Raw genomic sequence first — 19131 nt, forward strand, 5'->3', positions numbered from 1 at the left:
TAATAATAATAATAATAATAATAATAATATCAATTTTGCATAATTGTTTACAGCTATAAATCATTTGCATAATCAAATATACAGTTAATCAAATATCTGCATTATTTTTTACTGAAATGTTTTAAAAACCTACATCAACAACATAGTCTAGGATCGTTTATCTATTCCTTCAGGAAATATTTTTTTCTTAATAATTTTTTAGACAATTTAATATTAAAGGTAAGGATTAAGAAAAAAAATATCTTTCTTGAAGGAATAGGTAAAAGATTCTAGAGTATATTGTTGATGTATTTCTTTAAAACATCACAGCAAAATAATCATGCAGATATTTAATTAATTCTATATTTTATTATGTAAATTTTTTACGGTTGTAAAAAATATTCACATTCGATAATATTTTTACAGGTCATTATTAGCTATTTTAATATTCTGAATAGTGTTTTATATAATGTAAAGTATATAAATGAAGTATGAGAAGGTTGTAGTATGTTCATTTAGTTCTTACAGTAGCTGAAATATAAAAAAAAAGAATTTAATTAAATTTTCTCAGGCCAATGATGTACCTTCCCCCCCTTAACGTCAATCAGAAACATCATTCATTCATTCATTCATTCATTCATTCATTCAACCTGTAGTTTTGAAGTCGGAACATACTATATGTACCCCCTAGTGAAAGTTTCAGTACCTACAAGTAATTTAGTTACATTTATTTACCGACAGGGGGCAGGGGGACAGAGTGGTAAGATCATCGCCTTAAATTCTACCTAGTATGTGTAACTAAGGTATTACTAAGACGAAAGAGAGGATAAATTTAGTCCAGAGGCTCTAATTTAGGCTTGGTGTCTTTAAAGTGTCGGATGTCGGAAAACTCCTACACAGAACATACGGCTTAAGGCTGGTTCACAATAAACCGGTAACGGAAACGACAACAAGAACGAAAATCATGTTAAAATAAATGTATTTAAATGTGAATGCTCACATTTAAATACATTTATTTCAAAAATATTTCCGCTCTCATTCTCGTTTTCGTTCCCGATTTATTGTGAACCAGCCTTTAAAGTTCCTCCCTTGGGGCTTGTGCTTCGGATTTAAAAACACTATTAACGTACCGAAATGTGTGATTCCTTTTAAGACAAAAGGGCAAAACAATAGCAACGGGAAATAATTCTTGCCTTAGGCATAATTCGGATTCACAATTATGACTTCCATGTGGCGCTGATACTGCAACTTTTTAAATTATTAATATCTTACAGAAACATCGTTTTACTATGAAATGCGTATAACGCAGTCGTTGTTGGCTAAATTGTGTGTTTGAACAAGTCATAGAGATATCACTATCGAACTAGTTTCTTCTTTTAGATAGCTTAAAGTCTGCAGTTAAACTAAATCCTATGATATAGCAGTAACATTTGTCAGAGATGATTTCTCAGCAAGAATGGAACGTTTCTGCGGGATTTCTCTTTTATACGTTTGGAAGCATGGCGAGGATATATTTCTCTTGCCGCGGGAATGGAGGCTGGGGAGTCGTTCTAGTGTTTTCTCTCTCGAGTGACCTTATATGCCAAGAAGGGCTGCCATGGGATTTCGTCTGTAGGGTTAAACACACTAAGTTCGGTCCTCGTATTTCTTTCCGATTCAAGAAATTCTTTTACCGTGGTTACCCTCTCGATGTATGTTGACATTCTCCATCGCATGCACGGAATATAAGCTCGTTATTGCGAAAGTTTATGTGGCAAGATGAACATTCAAAATATACTGCGCAGTAAAAGCTGATGTGTATTTTCTTTCAAATTTAAAGACGTTATACGAAAGAATATATGCTGAGCATTATTTATTGTCTATTCCTGTCTCTATTCCTTCACTTCCATACCACTACTTAAAAACATATCTAAATTTATATACCTTACTAAGGCGAACACGGAATAAAGTCCTGTTAAAATTAATTCCATGGTTATGTGTTGTACGAACCTGAGATAGTGCATTATTTGGAGAATATCTTCAGAATAAGCTATTCTATGCTTTCAGTCACTGTTAAATTTTTATCAAGAGAATAAAATCTAAAATGGCAGCAGCATTAGATATGCATTTCTGATAGTGATGGTGAATTACCGTTATAATGTATTTTGAGAGCGCGGAAACAAAAGAAATAAGGCATATACCTTACCTATTAAATGAGTATGATGATAAAGAACTTCTGGTAAGATTCAGTCTAAAAAAGGACACCACTTAAAGCTTGCTGGAATTAATCAATGATGATTTGGAACAAATGAGAGGCAGGTAACAATAGTTCACATTTTCATCATTGTAAAGAAATTATTTTTTTTAATAATTAAAATTAAATTTTAGGCAAATCCATAAAGCAATATCATAAATGTTAGTATTACGTTCTTCATTCCTATTGGTAGTTGTCTTGACATTAAAAGAACTATTGATATTAGGGGAGAAAAATTCGCTCCGGCGCCGGGGACCGAACCCGGGTCCTTGGTTCTACGTACCAAGCGCTCTAACTACACCGAAGTTCAATCCACAGCACCGGATCGAATCCCTCTCCTCAAATGTTTTTCCCTTTGTGTCCTGACTCCAAGTTCGACATGTATGTTGACATTAAGTCGTATTAAGTCAACTACAATTATACAAGAAGCGCACTCAATTGAGTGACTTGGTGGCCAGGATTTCACAGTAATAAAGGGTGCGTCAGAAAGAACGGATGGATTTCAAACTTTCGATACGCAACGAGGAGAGAGATATAGTGAGGGGGACCACGACTGTTGGGTCAGCCATAGAATGCAGTTTCAGTTGAGAATATGGTGTTGGTCTGGTGTACAACGTGCTTTCATCGTAGAGACATTTTTGAAAAATGAAGAGTCTGTGATCGCCACTCAGGACTCATTTCGACATCGGATGTCACACTAGGATTCCAACTCGGAATACAATTTTGCGGTGGGTGGCTTGATTTCGTATCACAGGTTCAAAATTAAAGAAGAAATCACCTGGACGAAATTCTATTGCACTGAGATTGTCCGAGGCTACGGTAAGATCTCGCGCCCTGCGACTTCTTTCTTTGGGACCATTTGAAGGCGTAAGTTTGTAAACATCGATCACATACACTGGACGAACTGAAGACATCGATTCGTGAAGAAATCGTGGCAATTGCACCAGCTATGACTGTGAAAGTGATGGCGAACATGAGAAAACGCCTCGATGCCTGTATTGAAAGCCAAGGACATCATATGGATAATGTTGTTTTACATAAATAAACTGCATGTATTGGTGAACATGTTGATAACAATAAATTTTTGATTTGATGAATCTTTACAATTTTCTTGCCATGTGAAATCCATCCGTTCTTTCTGACGCATCCTGTATGTACTGTTAGGCGAAGAATCTACGTAAAGATTAACTTTTAGTCCTACAGCATGCATCTGTTATGGTAACAATTGATATTAGACAGGGGCGGCTCGTCCATAAGAGCTGCGGAGCTGCAGCACTCCCTACTTTGACAGGAAAATAAAAATAATATTTATTTTAATTTGTAGAAGAATTATTGTTACAGCTTTTATTGGTAAATTGTTTTATATTTCATCTGGCCGGGAATATGTACTATTACCTTATGCATAATCTTTTCGCGCGTCGACTGCACTGGAATTGACACTGCATTCAAAGTCGTCCTGGGATCTGAAGGGTGGTCAGCTCATAGAGAGTGTGTCTTGCTTGGTCAGGGGGTAGAGAGGTGAAGGGGAGCAGAGGGAAACTGCCGCTGTTTAAAACCCATATTTCGCTGCAGTGGCTTCCAGAGCCAGGCGAGAAGGGAAGATCTTTCCTCCCCTCTCACACCGCTATTGTAATGTTACATCAAATGGATTCTCTATTCCCTTGAAACTTAATGACTAAATTTTTATTTTCTCTTCACATACTTATTGTTGTAGAATCTTATCGAGTTAATATAACGAAATTAATATTCTCTTTTGCCTTATTATTACGTATATATCCAGCCTCCAGCAGAACTTAATATTTCCCTTAACTCAAAATGATTGCACGAGTAGAATCCTTTTGATATAGCACGTAAAATACGAAAGAGACTTCTTTTCCAGTTTTAGAAAATTGTTGACCATCAGTATATCTGAGTGTTGCTTTGGTGTGACGTCTTAATACCGTAACTTAACCAGTGCAAATGTACAAGCATGAGTGTGTGTGAATTACAGAATATTAATTTTATTTTTCTCAACTTTCCCTAGCGGAGAAAATTGATGTAATGAAGTGAAATTAAAGGATCGTTCATTACCCGACTTAAATCTTACTCAACCTTCATCCAGCCGAAATAGTGCATATATGTAAGGAAGTATAACAATGAAATTTACGCTGAGCTTTTATGGTTGCCTCCTCTTCGGTGGTGATATTACATAGACTAGGAATGGTGTGACAGATTTAGGACATTTGCCCCTAAAAATTAAAAAGCACGAATCTTCGCATTCTCACGTGAAAAATGTTGTTTCATTGGCTATGTTAGGCAAAACTAATATTGCTGCGCAATTAAGTGATACAAACAGAACAAACATTCTGAAACATAAACAAGAAGTGAGGAAAAAATCCTGAAATTATTTTTAAAAAATATTGATTTTATCAAATTTTGTGGCCAATACGAACTTCCCCTTAGGATACGTGATGAAAAAAACGATTCGAAGGACTCTGGTGTATTTCGTGGGTTGCTACAGTCCGTGAGTAATCCAAACGAGCCGTCCACACCTGTGGTGTAACGGTCAGCGCGTCTGGCTGCGAAACTAGGTGGCCCGGGTTCGAATCCCGGTTGGGACAAGTTACCAGGTTGAGGTTTTTTCCGGGGTTTTCCCTCAACCCAATACGAGCAAATGCTGGGTAACTTTCGGTGCTGCACCCTGGACTCATTTCACCGGCATTATCACCTTCATATCATTCAGACGCTAAATAACCTAGATGTTGATACAGCGTCGTAAAATAACCAAATAAAATAAATCTAAACAAGCCTCTGAAAAATCATTTTGAGCATGTCACTGTTTAAAGGTAATTCTAAAACAATTTAGAATGAACTGGTAGATTGCAAGTTGAGTGTCTGCCGATCAGAAATTCAGACTGAAATCGATGGTATTAGTTTTTTTTAGCGATTAGCAAATGATGCCACAGACATCTTCCAACGAAGTCAGAAAGTTTTGGTTTTTCGATATGTAGTGCATTAATTTTTGTCCTATACTTATTAGCAATGATATCAAGAAGTGAAATTTATATGTACGAAAATCTGCTGCAGCTCTCCCAATCCACAAGTTCACGAGCCGCCACTGATATTAGAGGAGTAAAATTCGCTCCGGCGCCGGGGATTGAACCCGGGTCCTCGGTTCTACGTACCAAAAGCTCCAATCATTGAGCTAAGCCGAAGTTTAATCCACACAGCACCGAATCGAATCCCTTTCCTCAAGTGTTTTTCCCTTTGTAGCCTCGCTCCAAGTACGGCATATGTTTCTCAGGCCTAGTTACAACCATTACCATTGACAAAGTAGTTGAAATAACTTACTTGTTCCATTATTCTGTCGTTATTGTTGTTTTTTTTTGTTCACCCCATCTTTCTAAAAATATCTTGCATTAGCTGCACGTCATCAAGTTGCTTCACAAACTTCATGAATATCTTCTTCATGCATTAGTGTCAACCATATCTCGGAAAAAAAATGGCACAGTAAGCCTTAAACCAGCTATAGGACACCCTAGGGAAAGGATTACTAGTTCCGTATCTATTTTGTTTGCTACGTCCTAGACGTATGTTATTCAGATATCTCTACGTTTCATGTATACAGTATCTCCCTACTAAAACTCCATGTCAGGGCAAGTTACTTGGATGAGGTTTTTTCCGGGGTTTTCCCTCAACCCATTATGAGCAAATGCTGGGTAACTTTCGGTGTTGGACCCCGGACTCATTTCACCGTCATTATCACCTTCTCATTCAGACGCTAAATAACCTAGATGTTGATAAAGCGTCGTAAAATAACCTACTAAAATAAAAAAAATTCCCTATTAAAATTCTATAGGACCTAAAATGCCTAAATGAACCATAAACTCCTGTAAATAGCTAAAATCTATGTTTGTGCCTAAAAAGTGCCTTTTTAGTATTTTTGCGTATATTTCAAATAAATATGCTGGTACTAAAAATGAAAAGAAAAGTTAAGATAACTATATTCAGAATGTATATATGTATATATATATATATATATATATATATATATATATATGTATATATAATGTGTGCGTGTCTTAAGGTGCGTACACACGTAGCGAACGAACAACGAACGAACGAACAAACGACAAACAAACGCATTCGCCGATTGAAATCGGAACGTGTGGACAACACATCAAAGGCAAATCGATCGTTTGATTTGCCTTCGGTAGTGACCCGTCGCTTGTCGGTACATCAAAGGAAGTTGGTACTCATTGTGGACGGGATTTGCCACTTGTTTGCATTTCGTAGCAGAACGCAGCGGTTAGTTTAAGTTCATCAACAGGATGTCGAAACTCGAGTGGACTGAAGAAGCTGTCATCAAACTTACTGATGTAATAATAATAATAATAATAATAATAATAATAATAATAATAATAATAATAATAATGATTTATTTTAGCTGGCAGAGTTAAGACCGTAAGGCCTTCTCTTCCACTCAACCAGCAAAAAGTATACATACATATATATCAACTTACAAAGAATTCAACAATTTGATTTAGATAAGAGCTACATGTATACAAGAGTTATTTACGAATTAAACAACAAAATACTACGAACTATTAATTAAACACCGAAATACAAACTATGTAGCAGAATTAAGTTAAAATACATAGAATGTTAATATATTTCAAATAATGTTAGATAATAGAAAGAGATTATTATGAGGCAATTTTGAAAATACAGCACTATCAGGATGCATGTCTGCATGTCTGTTTCTGAAATGCAACAGAAGTTGTGAAAGTCCCGATTCAATTCGACGTAAATCATTAAGCAAGTCAGTGTCTCTATATATCGAGACACCGTCACCGTTTGTTTTTTAACTTTCTTTTTGTTAAACTGTATATAACGGTGTTTCCCAACCTTTTTAAGTTCGCGGCACCCTTGGGAATAACATTAAAAACTGGGGGCACCGTTTTTTAAATTAAAAAAATTGAAGTTTAATATATTCATTTATTGAAAGATGATATAATAAGTAACGTACATCATAACATATTACGGTAAACTTTACTACAATCACTGAGTAAAAATACATCAATAGAGTTTTGTTCGATTAATCATTAATGTGAAGCTTGTGATTGATGCTTAGAGCACAGGTACGTTATTTTGGGCCTTACACTTGACAATGTAACACGCAAATCATTTTCTAAGTTATTCAGTCTATTTCTTGCTTTGCATCTTGTCACCATAGCAGAGAAGGCTTGCTCGCATAGATAGGATGTTGAAAAGGGCAAAAGTGCGTTAATTGCTTTCTTCATTAGGCTAGGATACTCCTCTCACAGTTGAAGCCAAAAAGCAGCCACCGACGCCTCACTCTTGGTGATCTTACCTTTGAGTGTGGAATTAGCGCAAAGATCAATAAATTCATCTTCGTTCGCAAGCACTGAAATCTATTTCCTCCGCACTATCTACGAAATCGAATGGTGAGACAACTCAGTCGAGATTCATAGTGGGAATAGATGCAAAACACATCTTGCAAAATGCGGTCTTTCAGCTTACCCAGATCTTTATCTCCTGCCAGATTAAGAAGAGATGGAAAGTTCGACAGATCTCCTTTCTGAACTGTAGATCTCCAAGAACTAAGTTTTCTTTTAAAACCTTTCATTTTATTGGTTGAGGAAATTGTTGTTTCCTGTCGACCCCGCATTGAAACATTCAGTTCATTCAGTTTATAAAAAATATCTGCCACATACGACAGTTTAAAACATCAAGAATCACTTAGTAACAGCTCATGAAATGTGTCTTGATTTTCATCCTTACAAAAAGTTTTCACTTGTTCTTTGAATTTGAGAAACCGGTTCAATACACGATCCCGCGATAACCGCACCTTACTTCTGTGTGAAGTAACAAAAAGGTATGGGTTGCATCAGTTGCGCGACATAACTGTTAAAAAATCCTGCACTCTGAAGGTCGAGACTTCATATAGTTCACCATTTTCACAACTTGGTTAAAAACTGCAGCAAAATCTTCATTACAAGCTTTCACGACTAAAGCTCTCTGTGCAAAAAAACAGTGAGTTATAATAATGGATGGATATTCATTGACAGCTCTGGCAGTAAAACCCAGATAAAGATGGTGCACCATCCGTACATGTATCACAATAGTCTTTCCATTAAATATCACGGTTATTGAGAAAGGAATTAATAGAAACGAAAATATCGTGGCCTGTGGTTGTAATCTCCAGCGGTCTACAGAACAGAAAACTGCTCACTAATATCTTTACCATCAATATATCTGATAAAACCAAGGAGCTGCTGTTTGTCACCAATTTCGACACTCTCATCTACTTGTAAAGAAAATATTCTATTAGTTTTTATTTTCTCTGAGACTTGTTCGTTGATATTGCATGACATTTCAGATATCCTGCGGCTGATTGTATTGTTGGAGAGAGGAAATTTCGAAACTTGATCAGCTGCTCCTTCGTCAAGAATTGTTGAAACTATAACCTTACATTCAGGGCCTATGATTTCCTCTCCAAGAGCATGAGGTTTCTTTTTTTTAGCTATCAGTTCTGCTACTTTAAACGAGGCTTCAAGAGCAGTGTCAGCTATGGTCAGAAAAATACATCACACTTTTCTGTGACACATTAGGATGCTTTGTTGTAAGATGCCGCTTCAGTTTGCTAGGTACCATGGCCTCGTTGCTGAGTGTTTCGCCACAAACTAAAGACTAAAACTAGGATTTTCTTCCATATGTTAAGTAACTGTCCGGGTATGATTTTTTCTTTCGTTTGTCTTCTTTATGTGTTGCATTTGACGGTCCGGAGGAACTGTAGCCTTAGGAGCCTACTGTTCACTTTCACTGTCCTGGCGTTTACGCTTAACAATGAACTTATTCATAGCTAAACATTGTGAATCAACGCGAAGAAAACAACTGAAAGCGGCGGCAGAACTCGTACAATTTTGTATACTGTTCTGTCGTAGTCTCGGGAATGTTCGTGAGAAAGCGAGTAGTCTATACTAGTATACTGAATCGGGAATGTTCGGCAGAGATTGGCTGTAATGCCATCTGCCGGAGCCAGATACTCGTACAAGTATAATTGGATCATAGAAATGAATCGATCTGTAGTGCAAGAGAGTAATTAATTTGACTTATTTTATTTCAAGACCTTACAAGACTTTAGGCTTAAGTAGACAGTATTTTTTTTGTTTATTTCAATATCTCGCGGCACCCCTTAGCCTATCACGCGGCACCCTAGGGTGTCGGGTGCCGGGGCACACCGGTTGGGAACCACTGGTCTATAATAACAACGGCTACACTTGCTATCACTATATCTTCGTCTGCTATTACTGCTGATTATAATCAGCGAACGCGAATGTTCTCCGACCATTTGCTGATGATTTGTATGTTTCTCCGAACAGCGAACGAACAACGAAGTTTTGCTTTATCATTCGTTCGCTGTTCGTTAGCTACGTCTGTACCCACCTTTACAGACAGACACTAGTCTGACAAGTTCGTTCCATATTCGTCTTACAAGGCGAGAGAAGATTTTTACCTAATTTCCTGGAGCTGAAATTCGTTTGGAAAAGTCCATACTAGCATAAAAGGATGGTAGGTTATTAAGGTTCCGCAAGAGATTAGAAAATTAGTTTTCACATCAATACACCACCTGTTATGCGAAATGAAACTAACCAACCAGCATAAACTGTCTTTCGCTGATTTGAGTGTTCAGTTCAGTAGCACTCATTGTCAGCACTAGTTCTTTGTACATAAATTCCACCTAAAATGAAATATTTACTAAAATTAAAATTGTTATTTGCAATTTTATATAAACTACTAAAAGTCCTAAATCTCTCTTTTTAGCGGCTAGAAATCCGTTTCCTAGTCAAAACTTGAGTTTTTTTTTAATTCTGATATAGGCCTAACTTACTACTACTTTTCCTAATGAGAAAGTGAAAATAGAAACCTTACAGTAATGATGAAAGTTACTTTCACTAGTTGCTCTGTTAATGTAAACTAGAATTAAACTCTGGCGTTGTACCTCACACGATTAGTGTCAACAGAGATGTTATATCAACGTTTTCGTTCGTACTGCCGAGTTGACCGGAGACTGTTGCAAACTTGTGATTGATTGGTTTGGACGAGCTACATGATTAGTTCATGAGAACTATCAAGTCCTGGTCACTGCTACGACTTGGCATGCTCTGTCAGTGGTGATGAATTGCCGGAAGGCAGTCTAAGTGCAACACAAACAACGAGTCTGTGTAAAAGCTTCACTGGAACCGTGTTTATTTTGTCTCCTTGGCAGACACCAAACTGGTTATTAAACATATATACTTGCAACTTGCAAGAAGAGAAATATCAGAAACATACTGCTTTCAAAACAAGTAACTTACCATCTAAAAGCCGCCCGTATCGAATTTTTAAGTAAACAACATTAAAAATCTACGAATTTCTGACAAGACCAGTCTTTTTTTTTTTTTTTTTTTTTTTTTTTTTGAGTAGCTTACTGTGGAATCAAATCGCTCCATCTTCTCTTTTCTTTACCAGACTGTATTTCCTTTCTCATTAGATGAAGTAAGTAGAAGGAGATAGTACTGTGTTACTACAGTCTACTATATACAGTGACGAAGGTTAAGTTTTGAGGGTGCTAGAAACAATAGACTGTGACGGTACTATTTTGCATTGCCTGTAATGAGGCGATATTAGCGATCCTAGTGGAGAGCACCTATCTAATGTTTGCATATTTACTACGTATTGAGCTTCGCGACTGTATATACTAGACTGTGGTGTTACAGTAAAATTTTACGTCCAGGTTTTCACGGGAATACAGTTCTCAAAATCGTAAATATGGAAAAAAATTTAGACAGTCATTTTCAAAAGCAAATATTTTAACGCTAGGCAAGTGTGTTAAAATGGATTATTATTATTATTATTATTATTATTATTATTATTATTATTATTATTATTATTATTATACGGTATTGTGCCATATTATTCTCTTGAATAACTTGATTTTTCTGATCTAAATCCACACTGAATGGAAAGGAGTTATATGCCTTGGAATATGAGAAGGCCTATCTGGTCTCTAACATGATAATGGATGGATAAGAACACTATTTGTTGCGGCTCGAAAAATGAACTTTGAATTTAAAAAAGAAGTCTCAGGAGCATCCTTGCTCTCGAACACTTTTTAACTCCCATGTTGACAGCACCAAATGTCATTCAAAGAGCAACATGGTGCTCGCGAGCACCAGGTTGAAAATGCCTAGTAGTTGGTATAGATAGCGTCATTAATTAAGAGAATAAAACTAAAAAACGAAAATAACATCTACATTTCTACATTATTATCACAACTCCTGTTGAATCATCGCCAACATAACCAAAATTGTTATTACTAGGGAGCGGATTTTAGCATATTTGTATGTTTTGTTCTTTAGTTGCAAATCATATCCTACCATTATAAATATAAATGCACTCGAAGATATCTGTAGTCAAAGGTCAAGATTTTATAGTGCATAATTATATTATGCATATTTCGTTTGTAGCGCATATAAAAGCATAGTTTGTTATATTTTTTTTTAGCAATGTGGTGCTTAAACCAAGATTAAGACTACGGCAAATCGGAAAAATGAAATACATAAGAAATTCAGGCATTGAAAAACATTATAGGAGTTATATTTTATTTATTGCAATGTGACAATATGCACTGTTATCGGCGAATCATTTTGGGCAAATCCTTCGCAATCAACAAAGCATTCAATTAATTAAGCGCATTGCAGACTCTGTGCAAGTTTGCACTATTGGGATGTTATGATGGATGGAAATTGTAATTAAAACAACAAGTATTGAGAACAAAAAGCCACTTCATTGTCTACTTCGCAAGTGCGTAAGATTTTGTCGCTAGAACGTTGCAATATGAATGGAGCAGAAGTTACAGAAAGTGTTCATCGGCTTCTTTGCACTCGTTAAACTCGAATTTCTCCACTTGTCAACAATAATATAGGCACGATAATGCAACTTTCTGTTTTTTACGTACCAACATGACAAATCAGAATATTTCATTTTATTGGCCTATAGTGACAGGTCTTAGAAACTTCAACAGTGTGTAGAGTGTATTGTATTTTAGAACAGCTTAGCTGCAAGAAAACTATTAATTTTGAATCAGTTTTATCAACGATGCCTAACTACAATGTGCTAGAAGTGTACAGCTTAATTAATGGGTTGAAGGACACGCAACTTTAGCAACTTATAATGTCTCAATATTCTTATGTATAACAGAATAACCATGCATAATAATATATTCCTTTTTTTTAAGCATATTTTGTTATTTCTAGTGCATATACGCCTATCGTGGTTTTTCAGTGCATACGTGCATGCATATTTTGACGTTTTTTAGTGCTTATGAATCCGCCATACATATATCACCATACATATACCTAACAATATATAGTATGTACAATTCGAATTCGTGTGTGATTTGAATGATCTTTTTGAAACATTGCAGCATACAAATTCGTGATTGTACGATGGAAAGAAGCAAATAAATGTGAAAATAAACTTTACATCGGCATTTTTACTACATCGATTTCTGTTTTCATTTAATTACCAGGTGAAGCGGAGTATCATGTTGAAGATGGCGGACGCTTGCCAGGAAATGTCAAACAAGCAGACTCGCTTCCACGAGATGTATGTTCAGAGGCACAACAACGTCAGGTAAGCTCACGCAATTTGATTTTTTTGCTCACAGTAAGAATTTATAACTCATGTACCGATAGTATAAATAAAAACAGTAAGAGTTCTAATTACAGCTTTTGTTATTGTAAGAAGCCAAGTCCTTTTCGGAAAGATACAACGTTTATAAAACAGAGAAGTTCAAAATTGTTTTCTCTGGCGGAAATGCCATGATAATTGGCTTTTAACGTAAACTGCGCAATTATACCGGATGTTTCACAGTTATAGGTAAAAACTGCAGAAATGATTAAAGGACAGTGAAACAAAACAAAAAGTCCTACTAACATACGGCCGGAGACCAACAGTATCTGAGGTATGTTATCACTGTTGGTCACCAACTGAATACATCTCATACATTTGCTACCTCATGTGTTACCTTCCAGACTTAATGGTCATGCGTTTCTCCATTTTTTTTGCAACATTAGCTACGCGACGTTTAGAATAATTTGTCTCTTTGAGAAAGGTAGCTGCTGTGATACATGCATGACGGATCACCTGTTCGCTTTCATTTGAACGTACGAGAGTTGTTACATACAAGCTTTCACAACAGGTGTATCGACCATGGCTCAACAGTACCATGGCCTTCTAGGTCCCCCGACTTCAAACCTCTGGATTGTTTGGGGATATCCTATTATAAATTGTTTGTGTATTCCACTCTTGTTGATAATCTTAATAAACTACGGTATATATTGTTAATGGTTATTAATGCCTTAAAGACATGCCGGGATATTCGAAAGTGCACAGTTACCAATGAGGAAATTGCTGATGCCAGGCTTATGATGAACGGCGGCCATGTTTAGCATATGTTCACTGCATATCGGCTGTTATGTTGCCTCAGAGCACCTGTAGTAACAAAACATAATGAAACCCATAGATTTCGGAAGCGACTGGTTTCCATACCTATGTTTATTAGGAAATTTTGCCGTGTTTCATTGTCCTATACTCACTCCTGCAGTTTGTAACTATAATTTTGAAACATTCTGTATAAATTCAGTGGAAGTGATAATATCGAGGTAGCATTTTGGCAAGACGATCCCAAGAATTTTTTATTTGATTACTTGGCAATCGTCTTACTTTTTGGGAAGGCCAAGTGAAAACACTGCACCAAGCGGATTTGCCCTCGCATCCTAAAGCAGCCGTGCAGTACGATTCCCAATCGCTAACCCGTTGTCCACGTTAGTTGCCAAATGTTATATTTCAGAAAGAAATATAATGCTGTAATATTCACTCTTCCATGAAGAAAAAATTATCTTGATTATTTTTGTCTAATACAATATTGAGAGTAATTTCATAATTTGGTTTCCAATTCATTTTGACTTCCAGCAACCAATTGTTTTTAATTCGTTGTTTAACGATACTGTATGAACTACGAGATCTACAGTCTGCAAACCGAGATGTCGAATCTCACCCATGGCAATACTTACTCAGTACGTTATAAAATACTGTTAAAGGAGTCATTAATTTATGTTTATAAATTTTACCTTCAAAACGATCTTGATGTTAATGAAACGTAGTGAATCTACCGTTTTCTGGTGTGAAAAAGCGATTTCAGAAAACTTATCTTGGAGATTAAATTCAACGAGGTATGTGATGCATAATCCCGAGCTATGTGACGCACAGTCCCGAGGTATGTTATGCATAGTCCGGAGAAATGTGAAGCATAGTCCAGAGATATGTGACGACTTTATAAATCTCATTAACATCTTCAATGTTACGCTCTAATAATATAAGTTATTCAAGTTTAAATAATTAATATAAATATTATTACAATCCACATCACAAAAATATAAGAAATAATTTTAAATTATTATATTGTCATCGCATAGTCCCGAGGAATGTGACTCATAAGTCCGAGACATGCGACAGGTTTTAGACTGTGACAAGATTAGAGTTAGTTAGACGAAGGGATAGCTAAGTGGCAGCAGATCGATGACTGTGACAAGTTCAGAATGGGTTGGATGAGGGGATAGCTATGTGATTTCCCTGCAACAGTAATCCTGAAGTGGATGACTGGAAGCCAATAATCACTAGCGCTCTGCGATACATATTTGCCTAGTGGCATGTTCTCTGCAAATGTTCGTAGCGCTGAAAAATTGACGTCACAATGCGGAAGTTTTGTAATTATGGCGTTGGAATGTAAGGCATCAGTTTGAAGTGGGCGTTCTGAGTATGCTGTTTCTTTTTCTAGGTTATCTCAGTGATCTCAAAAGCGCTACGAAATTAAATTTCTATATTAGAAATTGAACGAGTGTAGACGAATTTATCTTCTAACGTTTCACTTTTAATTTTATTTAATTGTTCTAAGCGTTTTCTTACTTTTTAGTCATTAAAAGACTGAAATTCACGTATAACAACATTCCGTAATGCCTGAACACAGAAATCTGACTTTTCCATACGTGCAACTGTTGGCTACTTTTATCTTTTCGACCACGACCTACCAATAACAATGGATAAAATGGTTGGCTTATAATTATTTCAAATGAAACATAGTAAGAGTCTACCATGAACTGAATGCATGCTGTGCTTTATTGTGCCACAAGAACTGCCTTTAACATTGCAAATTTAAAAAGAGATAGAAGAATAGTGAGTTTATTGTGCTGCAATAGTGCAATAACTTTGAATCTGAACGAGGCCTAATGAAATAGTTCAATCAGGTTAATTAGTTACACAAAGCTGCAATTCAAAGTTTGCCTACTTGTGTATCAGCAGTCGATATTATTGAAATATGAATCTGAACTGACTCCATTCTTTGTCTTCCGTTGCCTCGTCGTATTCTTCCGAGTTGTGTAAGAGACTGAACAATGAAACTGCACCAGACAAAGGTTAGGAAACGAGAAGTTACGACTCCGGGAATCTGTACTCTCAAAGGACTGCACAGTTAGATTGGATGCCCAATATCACGATCTGCACTCTGAAGTGACTGCGTCTTCTGCAGTAGTTACAATTATTGCTGCCCCTAAATTCGTCCTAAATACCTCTCCAATTTTCCATCCGCGCTTCCGCCCTTATCAACTTTCCCTCAGGCCTGATTGAGTTAGTTCAACTAGCTCTCCGGAACACCACTACACAAACTTGCATGCAGTGGCGAACTGGCTGAGTGGAGTTTCCACAGTGTGCTACCGTGCGTGCCGTGTCTGTGGATCAAATGCGGCCCGGAATGGTATTTGTGATGGACTAAGCAGACATTGCAGAGGGTTTTTCTCAAGCTTTTCCCCTTTTCTTCTCTCATTCTATCACCACTCTACATTTCTCTCTCATTTCATCTAGTGCAAACCATATAAACCTTTATCATTATAATGAGTTGTAATTTCTCTTTGGAAGTTAGTATAAACTTGAAATAATTGAATATTATGATCCCTATGGTTCATAGTAAAATAACTGAAAGAAAAGCTAAAGAATTACTGCAGTAGTTACGAATATGTTCACTGAACGTCATTTTCTCACCATAATCTTCCTAATTCTAGTAGTAGCAGCAGCAGCAGCAGCAGCAGCAGCAGCAGCAGCAGTAGCTAGGAGCAGGTTAGGGACGACCTTTCAGCACGTAGGCTCGACAGTGGCCTATTGTGCACCCCGAATTATGAGATGAATGAGAATGAGGTATACCAGCCCACCGGCTGCATGAGACCCTCACCCACTCATACAATGTGCCCCCCACACTCCCCTCCCCCTTTAAGTTCATACCATCAAGATGACCAAGCAGCACAGAATCGATTCCGACAGCCCTACTAAGGTGTCGAAGCGCCCTCAGAAGTGTTCTAAGGAATGGATCCTTGCAGAGATATTACGAAAGACTTCGAACCCAGAGACGGTAAGCCTTCCTGTAAGCGGACGAAGAAATGCCTCATGACCTGAATGTGCGTATGGAGTGAAATGATGAAGAATGACATATTAAATTTAAATTCTTTTTCTACAGGAAAAAGAAAGGTAAATGGACCGTGGCAACGAAAATTCCAACCCAACATGTGGCTAAATAACTGTGAAAAACCACGGAAACAAACACAATCAGGTTGGTCGCTCCGGGGATTTGAACCGCGAACCTTCCGAATGCAAGTCCCGTGCGAAGCGCATGAGCCGCCTCGCTCGGTTTTCTTAACTCTAACGATATGATTCAGTTTTGGTTACTCTTATTCTTATAATTTAGTGATAAGTGTGTTACTGTTAGTAATAGTGGTGGTCATGGTGGTGGTTGGAGTAGTACATTGTTTAATATTTTGAACTGCAAAAGCTATTTAAAGTCAAAATTCAACGTCGGCAAGAAATGCCAGACGAATTTTACCTGGAGCCCATTATCCGGAACAGAGTTCAAAAGAACTTGCTGTAAATTTACGTCAAGGTCCTTCCACCTGTATTTTCCTTCCTGTTGAAGCCATGGTAACGAAATTCTTATGGGAGTGAGGATGGAATAATTCTGAAGAAAGCATTCCTTGGAGGTGAATGATGAGTAATAATATTGACCTGAAGGCTACACTTTAATATGGAAAGCGGCTGGGCCGACACTGGCGTCTGCAAGACACACGATATTTCCGTCCCACTCCGCAAATTGCATGGCTGTTACTGCGCTTGCACACGCACGCACGAGTTGCCCCCAGCCTAGACAGAAACTGTCGAGACACTCCAGATATTTAAACAGTGAAGATATGCTCCGTTATTAGCAGAAGAGGAGACGATACTAAGGGATATGCTACTGGAGCTAAATGACAACTGTGATAAGTATGGGATGAAGATAAATGTAAACAAGACGAAGACTATAGTCATAGGAAGAAAAATAAAGACGGTAAACTTGCGAAGTCTAAATGAGACAGTAGAGCAAGTGAACAGCTTCAGATACTTGGGATGTACTATAAGTAGTAACATGAACTGCTGTCAGGAAATCAAAAGAGGATTGCAATGGCAAAGGAAGCTTTTAATAGAAAAAGGCGCAACTTCTGCGGACCTCAGAAGAAAGAACTAAGAACTAGTTAGGCCTAAGTGCTTTGTGTGGACTGTGGCATTGTATGAGGGCAGAAACATTGATATTATAACGAAGTGAAGAGACACGAATAAAAGCATTTTAAATGTGGGTATGATGAAGAATGCAGCGTGTGAAATGGACAGACAGAATAAGAAATGAAGCTCTGTTGCAAAGAGTGGGTGCAGAAAGAATGATGCTGAAACTGACAGAAAGAGGAAAAAGAATTGGTTGGGTCACTGACTGAGAAGAAACTGTTCACTGAAGGATTCATTGGAAGGAATGGTAAACGGGAGAAGATTCGGGACTGAAGATGATAGACGACATTAAGATGATATGGATCATATGCAGAGACAAAGAGGAAGACAGAAAATAGTAAAGATTGGAGAAATCTGGGTTTGCAGTGAAAGACCTGCCCCTGGGCAGAACACTATGAATTGAATGAATGATATAGCCAACTCTTTTCTTTTGCTGTCTCATCAGCTTTATTTCTGCAGTATTTTTTAGTACGTTATTTTACGACGCTTTATCAACAGCTTAGGTTATTTAGCGTCTGAATGAGATGAAGGTGATAATGCCGGTGAAATGAATCCAGGGTCCAACACCGAAAGTTATCTAGCAGTTGCTCATATTGGGTTGAGGGAAAACCCCGGAAAAAACCTCAACCAGGTAACTTGCCCCGACCGGGAATCGAACCCGGGCCACCTGGTTTCGCGGCTAGACTCGCTAACCGTTACTCCACAGGTGGTGGACCTTTCTGCAGCAGTTTTACCTCCTTTTTGTATTGCCGACTTACTCGTGACTGATGTCCAGTTTTTGGTCACATTTAACAGAAGTTAGGTAAGTAATGAATATGCTTATGAGATTGGAAAGGAGCCAACTTGACAGTCTATCTATCTTCCGTGTCTTTTGTGTATAATTCTTACATGCAGATACAGTTGGTTGATGTAAACAATTGTAAACAATAATTTCAGTAAATACTTTAAATAGAAAATAATTTGTTTAGACATTATGCTGTATGCACACGGCCAAGTATTATTGGAAACTCTCAAGATGGCCTCCAAATATCATTATATAATTTAGATAAAATAACTAAAAATTGTGATATGGAAATATCATTATGGAAAAACCAAAATGTTTGCATTTAAAGGAAAACATTCTATACCTAGCAAAAATGTCCCATTAACAAATTATTAGAAAGAGTAAACAACTTTAACTACCTTAGATATTTGTTATCATTTACACATGACCTTGACATACAAAATAAAATTAC

General features: G+C 37.1%; 1 protein-coding gene across 4 annotated transcripts in view; it reads left to right on the forward strand.

The window, feature by feature from the left end:
* Ac76E (adenylate cyclase type 2 Ac76E) overlaps window positions 1-19131 on the forward strand; it is a 1046273-nt gene that overhangs the window by 722914 nt on the left and 304228 nt on the right. For all 4 annotated transcript variants that reach the window (XR_011335836.1, XM_069845293.1, XM_069845295.1 and 1 more), the window contains exon 8: window positions 12789-12892. Coding sequence is in view for 3 of the 4 variants with exons in the window: in XM_069845293.1 (XP_069701394.1) it covers window positions 12789-12892 (104 nt within the window). In the remaining variant the exon portion in view is untranslated. The remainder of the gene's footprint in view (window positions 1-12788; window positions 12893-19131) is intronic.

This window comes from Periplaneta americana, chromosome 14, assembly GCF_040183065.1.
Source record: "Periplaneta americana isolate PAMFEO1 chromosome 14, P.americana_PAMFEO1_priV1, whole genome shotgun sequence".
NCBI classification, from domain to species: domain Eukaryota; kingdom Metazoa; phylum Arthropoda; class Insecta; order Blattodea; family Blattidae; genus Periplaneta; species Periplaneta americana.